General features: G+C 40.2%; 1 protein-coding gene across 2 annotated transcripts; it reads right to left on the bottom strand.

The window, feature by feature from the left end:
* Positions 1-1,134: 1,134 nt before the first annotated feature.
* Positions 1,135-7,262, bottom strand: LOC113132730 (unconventional myosin-Va-like). 2 transcript variants are annotated; one of them, XM_026311057.1, is made up of 19 exons: positions 7,081-7,262; positions 6,594-6,704; positions 5,778-5,949; positions 5,349-5,493; positions 5,096-5,252; positions 4,860-5,003; positions 4,592-4,673; positions 4,355-4,462; positions 4,135-4,241; positions 3,733-3,998; positions 3,568-3,649; positions 3,346-3,486; positions 3,085-3,210; positions 2,453-2,536; positions 2,020-2,145; positions 1,725-1,781; positions 1,490-1,576; positions 1,266-1,374; positions 1,135-1,153 (listed from the first exon to the last, which is right to left on the bottom strand). In XM_026311057.1, exons 1-17 carry the CDS (start codon positions 7,105-7,107, stop codon positions 1,490-1,492), a joined length of 2,022 nt encoding a protein of 673 aa, XP_026166842.1. In that variant the 5' UTR covers positions 7,108-7,262; the 3' UTR covers positions 1,135-1,153; positions 1,266-1,374. The 2 variants fall into 2 exon arrangements, with proteins under 2 accessions (XP_026166842.1, XP_026166843.1); XM_026311058.1 differs by lacking the exons at positions 1,135-1,153; positions 1,266-1,374; positions 1,490-1,576; positions 1,725-1,781 and having other exon boundaries at positions 2,453-2,532.
* Positions 7,263-7,771: the final 509 nt, after the last annotated feature.

Raw genomic sequence — 7,771 nt, 5'->3', positions numbered from 1 at the left:
GAGGGAAATACCTCTGCCTTTCTTCTGGCCTCCTCCTCTGACTTACGTAGGTTTTCAATCTCTCTGCTCTGTTTTTCTCTCTCCATAGACTGGGTCTTCTCCACAGCACTCAGCCTCTCACTAAGCTCTCTGTTTTCTTTATGCTGCAGGGACAGACACACACACATGCTGTGCATGTGATCCAACAACTCCCAACGACCCAAGTGTTACTCCAGAAACAGATTCCAGAGTAAATAGTTATCTAATTCAGATAAAACTAAACATCCATACTCTCACAAGACACACCTGCTCATTTATCTTGTGCTGCAGCTGCACAATCTTGTTCTCCATGCCAATGTTGAGCTTCTTGTAATGCTCCACAGAGCGCGCCTCCACTTTCAGCTTCTTTAGTTCTTTCTTGGCCTTCATGCGCCGTGCACAGCTCTGCAGTAAGACGACGGCTGCCATGATGCGTCTGTAATGCTGCCTGGTCAGCCAGCCTTTCACCCACCTCTGGATAACCACAGCCTTTTTCTCAAATATCAACTGTGGAAAAAAGCAAAATATAAAAGTTTAAGTGAAATGGTAAGGACAAGTCTTTAAAAAAAAACGGAGCATTATTATTATTATTGTAAAGTTGTAAATAAACCTACTAACACTATACATTTACCATGAAATAATATATGCTAACAATCTAACAAGGATGATATTACCTTATAGTATTGCTTTCTAGCCATGTAGGCCCTCAAGAAGCATTGGAGAGTGATAGCTGCAGAGCGCTGCTGCCTGTACTGTCTCCTGGTTAACCACATACGCACGTTCTTCTGGATGACAACAGCTGCTCTGGTTCTTCGAAGGAACTGAACATAACTGACAGGGGGGGGGGACATGTAAGAAATATAGTACAGATACTTCTAATGCTTCAAAACACCTTGTTCTGCTGATATTTGACATCTACTCACCAGCGTGCCTGGTAACCTCGTACATGTCTCTGAATGATGATGGCAGATTTTCTCATCCGGAGATACTTCTTGCGGGCCAGCCAGCAGCGGATGGTCTTCTGGATGCGGACACAAGCCATCCTCAGCTTGTCAGAACGCAGCTTCTCCAGGTAAGCCACCTGACCAGCCCTGAAGAAGATCTTGTTTTTACCAAACTGATACTTATCTTGGTCCTAGGGAACATAAAACAAAACACATCAGCATACATAATGTGTCACATTCTAGTGGGTCTGTGAACGTTTTTTTTTTTTTTTTTGTTTCTGACACTGGAATGTTTTGACATACTTCTATAAGTTTTTCCAGGAGATTTCTGCAAGTCTGTTTTTTATCAGAAAGCACATCATTTTGCTTCATAAGGACCCGATAGCGACTGAAGAATTCCTGATAGGTCCATCTGCAATATTGATAGAGGTAACAAGTTGTACATATCATTTTTATAACAATTAAATGTGCATACAAGTGCCCATTGCCCTGTGCTCAATCCTAGCTGCTGTTTACTGACATACTACCTAGATGGGAAGCCTGCTGCTGAGATCCGGATTGTTTCGAGGATGCCACATGCACGGAGTTGCTGCACTGCCCTCACAGGGTCCAAGCTTTATAAAAGACAATATACAAACACTCATTATGAAAATTTGTTTACTAGTCTATCTGTGCTTGTTGTAGACAATATTTAACAGTAAAGTGATATCATCCTCCTCACGTGAACGGAGCTTTATGGTCATTTGGTTTGATGCAGCGTACGTAGTGAGGAGTTGTAGCATTTAGCGTGTCCATCAGTAAATGTAGAGACTGTCGAAACTAAAAAAAAAAAAAGCAACAAATCCATCATGAGTATGTAAATATGTTTGTTGTCAATTGTGAATCCATACTTTAATATTTACTTTAAATTAACAATATAAAAAAAATTTTTTGGTGGTTATTAATTCCCTTAAAGGTAGCTACACCTAACACAGGCCGGTGGTGGTAACTATGGGAACTAACTGTAAGAAACTATGATTATCACCACATCTCACGGTGCAGCTTGTATTGCTCTCACCTGCAGGCCAACAGTCTTCTTATTATCCCTCTGAGTCTGACTAGACCTTCCAATGATGCTAGTAGGTTTGTTAGTAGAAACAGTTGCCTTCTCATCATCTTCAAACAGCTTTGGCAGCAAATTAAACTGAAAAGATTAGTTTTCAATCAGACCTGTTATCATTAAACAGCAGATGGCAGTGTGGTCAACCTAAAACTCAAAGGTGGGAGTATTTCCTCCAATAGTTAAGGTTGAACAATTCTAGGGTGGGTGCCCTGGGACTTATAACACAAACGTACTTGACATTTTTTCTGAGCAGTTAAAAAGGTTCTGATAATAAATGACATATAATGGCGATGTACAAAAACTATATTTCATTTGCATCACTAAGACTGACTAAGTGAGAAAGACTAATAAGTTAAAATATTATAAACAACTAATAAATTATTCCAACCTTGCTCTTCTTCAATACATTTATCTGCTCCTCATTTACGGTGTCCTTGTTCTTCTCGAGGAAGCCCTCACACTGGTACTCTACCTAAGCACAAAAGACCTGGTTACACAGTGTTCTTCATCTAAAAGAGCAAAGGTCATGAAAAATTTTGATTTAATCATCCTGATTTAAATAAATAAAGTCACAACCATTTATGATGAAGGCATACATTCTGACTTTAAAGGCAAACCAATTTCAGACAACACTCTAGTGTTAGTGCTCTACATTAGAAAGTATGAGTCATCCATCCATCCGTCCATTTTCCACACTACTTGTACTGTTCAGGATAGGAGGAAGCTGGGGCCTGTCCCAACACACAGCAAGTTATACGCTGGAACAGTCAGTCTATCACAGGGCAAAGAAAAACAGATATATTTGCACCTACTAGCAATTTAGAGTTCCCAATTGACCTGACCTGTACACATTTGGTCTATGCAATGAAACTTATAGACAGGGAGAAACCCAAGCAGACACACACAGAATATGCAAACTCAACAAAGATAGATCCCAGCCCAGCCCTTCTGTGTTAAACCCAAGACCTTCTTTTTGTGAGACATACTAACCTAACTGTGCTTTACAGGGCAATTAAGTACCTTGTCTGCAAAGTGGTGTATGATGAAAGCTCTGTTTGACAACCTGGGTTTATCAAAGTGAGCGTTCTGCTTCAGCAGGGTGTTATACAGCTTCTGGGCCCATGTGTTGTCAGAGCCTTTAGGCATCTACGGAAAGAGGAAGAACTGACACATCAGTTAGTCAGGGCCTTAGTCATAATCTCTAAACACAGCATGAAGGAGATGCCTCCAGTGGAAAGTAGCTGAACAGACTTTTGGAAAAACATAAAACTGGTCTTTTACCTTACATTCCTCATCCAGAAGGTCCAGGATACCCATCTTAGCCTCAATGAGATTAATGCACGGCTGGTTATCATAGAAGTCTATCAATCTCCAGGGTATCTCTTCCCTCATGTACTCCTCTTGCTCCAGTTTGAAGACATGCTAGAGGGGGTGAAAGCTAAATATGACTTTTTGTACATTTTGACTAATGAATGTGCATGTTGGGCAGGTAAATACACATACCAGGTTGAACTGTTGTTGAAGTTTTTCATTGGCATAGTTGATACAAAACTGTTCAAAGCTGTTCACATCAAATGTTTCAAACCTAAAAAAAATATCAATATTTAAATGAAACCAACATGTCTGACTATGTGTGTAACATAAACAACCCTGGAGATGAAAACATACCCATAAATGTCCAGCACACCAATGAATGAGTGCTGTTTTGCTGCAGATTTCAAGGCATTGTTAATACTGCCCACAATCCAGTTGAAGAGTCTGGCATAGATGTGTTTAGCCAGAGCATCTCGGCCATTGACTGCATCCATTTTTGTGACAGGCTTGACATAGGTTTCTGAGGTCGTCTTGAGTTTCCTGTGACATAACCAGTGTGCCATTTCTTCACAGGCCACCCCCATCAACTCACAAAACACCATCAGGTGGGCATCATTTGGCTGGGAATACATTAACAATAAAGATCTAAACATCCTCAACACAACAATGGGACATAAACTAACATAGATTAGTCAAATATAGTACTTACTGTAAAAAAAAAAAAAAAGGCACTGCCTTGTTGTGTCCAGTACTTACCAGGATGCTGCTTCTGTCTGCTGACTGATCTTTAACCTCCACATTGCTAAGGTGAAGAATAGCTGCCAGAATCTGGTAAATCTCCATTTGTTCATTTTCACTAATTCCTACAATGAAAACAGAATAAGACTATCAGTAATGATCAATTGCATTAAATACAGAAAGAAAAAATGTTGTCTATGTAAATGAAAATCGTTATTGAAATGCAACTAAAACTCACCCAACAGTGAGAAGGCCTTCCTGGTATTGCGCATCTCTTTAGCATCATCAACTCTATCGATGACTGGGCTCTGACCCTGGTTAGTATAGTGGAAATCATCTGCGCAACCTTCAAACATTAACCATATAAAACATTGTACTAGTATAGCCTTTTGTTTACAGCTGCTATTGCAAATGTTTTTTTAAATCATCTCTAAATTCTGCTAAATGAAAAACTGATATTCAGATACTCAAATACCTAACTTGAAGGCTTTGAACTCAGATAAATGAGAAGAGGCACAGAGCTGGTAGAATATATGGTAGTTCCTTTCTCCATGGGCCTAAAAGTAATGAAAACATGTAAAATGGGAACCAAGTGAATTACACAAGTACTGGAAACACATTTACTGCAAGCTCATTGCTAAACCCAGGATAAAGCTGAAATAATCAAAACTGCTCTTTAAAATATTTGAAAGTTGATTAAAAGAATGTTACATTCTTCAAATCAACTAACTCCTGAAATTTACCTGAAACACAACTCTAGACTTTTCCAGTAAGTATGTTCTCATGTTAGCCCCAGTTATACAGTACTTCTTGTCAAAGCCAATCTCAATGTACTTCCCAAAGCGACTGCTGTTGTCATTCCTTGTTGTCTTGGCATTCCCAAGGGCCTAAATAAAACATACATGGATATATCAGTAACCTTTGTTATTTTTTATTTTACAATGATAATCATGCGTTTTCCTACAACATTAAATGCTACCTCCATGATGGGGCTGGAGGCAAGAACCCTCTCCTCAACATTGGTCTCACCAGAGGAGCAGCTGACTGTGGCAAAGTAACGCATAGCATACTTTGCAGAAACGGTTTTGCCAGCCCCAGACTCCCCACTCACTATAATGGACTGGTTTCTTTCATCTCTGCAACATACAGATAACATTACATACAGATCAAATACACGCCCATAATAAAAGGAAGCATTTAATCTGCTTTAAATTTGTAAATGTAAAAAAAACCTGGCCATCTGTTTGTATGCTTCCTCTGCTACTGCAAATATATGGGGATCCATGTCCCCCATGTTCTGCCCACTGTAGGCATTGATGATATCAGCTTCATAAATAGGCAGGTTCTCATAAGGATTGATGGCAACCAGGACAATTCCTAAACACCACAAGGAGAAGAAAATTTTAACTCTTAATAACATATACTATCTGACATAGTTAATTCAAATTAATGATCAGTTAATTCTGAATGCACTGTGTGCAATATTGATGGTGAATGTATTTAATACATTTTGGCAATTTGGTGTGTGCTCCTTTAAGAGCAGGCTGTGCTACAATAATCAGCATAACATAGTGCAGATTATGTCAGAGCATGCAATAAGCAGGACTCCAAAGTCTATAGTGACAGTGACAGTGTGAGTCAAAGGAGATGAAGCTCATTACCACAGTATGTGTAAATTAACTTGGAGTCAACAAAGCGCACTTTCAGGTTGTGCAGCACTGCTGGCTCATGGAGGTAGCTGAGAGCTGTAAGGTCATTTTCCCCCACTAGGATGTTAGGGTTTCTTAGTGGTGGCAGGTTCTTGGTTCGAGGGTCTATTTTGTATTCCACCACCTAGTAAGACACAAGAAGTTAGCTATGATTATCTATGAGCATGTAGACAGTACGTTGCTTTTAATTTAAAAAAATAACAAACTCTCAGGACAACTAGTGGAAAAAAACAAAAACAAAACGCAAGTAAAAGTGGTAAAACACAAAAATATTAGCATCAGTTGTACTTCTGTTAAAGCTGTCTATCAAACACTGCATGTTCACTTGTGTTCATGTTCATGATACTAATTTCACCTTATTTCCATACCTGAAGTGCATGCCCAAACTCGACATCACAGCTGCAGGTAGCAACAACACTGAGTGAAAAGATTTCAGCTACACTGTTCATACATTTTCATCTATCAGTCCACCAATGCTGAAGCTTTGTAATTACTGTACATAGTCTTCTTGAATACAAGGTTTTGCAGAGGCATGCAGTGTTTGGTTTCCCTGGGATCTATACACATTTACCAAACACAGTTGCCTTAGAAAAAAAAAATCCCACAGCACATAGAGATTTATGAGACCCCATTGCCAGTGTTCTTGTAGAGAAATATGTGGCTCTCTGACAGAACATCACACGCCCATTTCCATCTCAGTGCCTATTTCTCCTTGTGTGTGTATCATGCGGGTATATGTGTGTGGATGTCTGGCATTTCCCTGCTCACAGTGCCATCCTCCAGCTGCAGATACAGCGTCAGGTCTCCAGGAGTATAATCTTTGATAAGCTCTGCTGACTTCCACACTTCTGTTGCATCTGGGAGCCATACACGGGCATACTGATGGACAAAGAGGAGGAGGGGGGGGGGGGGGGGGCAGGTCAAAGTCATTCAGCCACTGAGCCGACAGTAAATTTAAAAAAAAAGTATTTTACAAACATACACCAAAGCAGAAGTGCTATGCTCAATAACCTGTTGGCAGGATAGCTAACTTCAAGTCCACACAGAGTATGCGTGTTTGGATGGTTATGAGGTATTTCAAGTGGCAGACAGGGAAAAAGCATTAAATTAAAGTTTTAATTACCTGCAGTAAATACCTGTAAGTGACTGACACCAGTAAACCACAATTTTGACTTTTGTAGCAATTGAACTAACGTTAATGTTAGCAGAGGACACGTTGAATGAGCCACAGTCTAACTAATGTAAATGTGCCTACCTTGGAATAAAGTTCAGAGGCTGCCATGTCTTTGAACTCGCTCAGTGAGCCCGCAGACAGTTTCTCTGCCGTCAGAGAGAAGGGTGAAGCATTTTTACTGACCCGCACAGGAGAAAAACATGAACTTTCCTGAGCTGCTCAGCCTGGAGGACTCACCAGCTGCCTCAGCCGTGCCACTCAGCTACGCGTGCCCGGACACGTTTTCTTCTCGTGCGTCTCGCGTGCCTCCCAGCGGCCAACGCGCTCGAGTCAACTAAACCTTCCTGAGGAGGAGGATGATGAGGAAGAGCCATGGAGGTGTCGACAGCACTTCGACAATAAGAAAGTACACCACACTGCCCAGCAACACTCTTTTTTTTTTCTGACGGTACTTTTTGTTTGTATCCTCATTAATCACAGTTTCCATACCAGCAGGGCAAAATCTATAGTTGATCCCCTGTTGATGTGTAATTTCGTCATGTGTTCCCTGAGGCCAACCAATATCCTAGAGTTAAAAGGATTAGCTGACTTTTTATCCACTGGAAAATTAATTTATTCCAAAAAATAATTTTGAGACCTAACCCTGTGATGGAATTATACCTACCTTACCAAATGTTTTATGTAGGCTATGGTAATTATCTGCTATGCAGGAAAAAAATACAACTTCATACCAATTTATAACAAGATCCACTTAAAATAAAGCAATAGCCTA

This window comes from Mastacembelus armatus, chromosome 6 (assembly GCF_900324485.2).
Source record: "Mastacembelus armatus chromosome 6, fMasArm1.2, whole genome shotgun sequence".
Classification (NCBI taxonomy): Eukaryota; Metazoa; Chordata; class Actinopteri; order Synbranchiformes; family Mastacembelidae; genus Mastacembelus; species Mastacembelus armatus.
The sequence above is the reverse complement of the archived record's forward strand: the minus strand, read 5'-3'. Positions and strand labels throughout refer to the sequence as shown.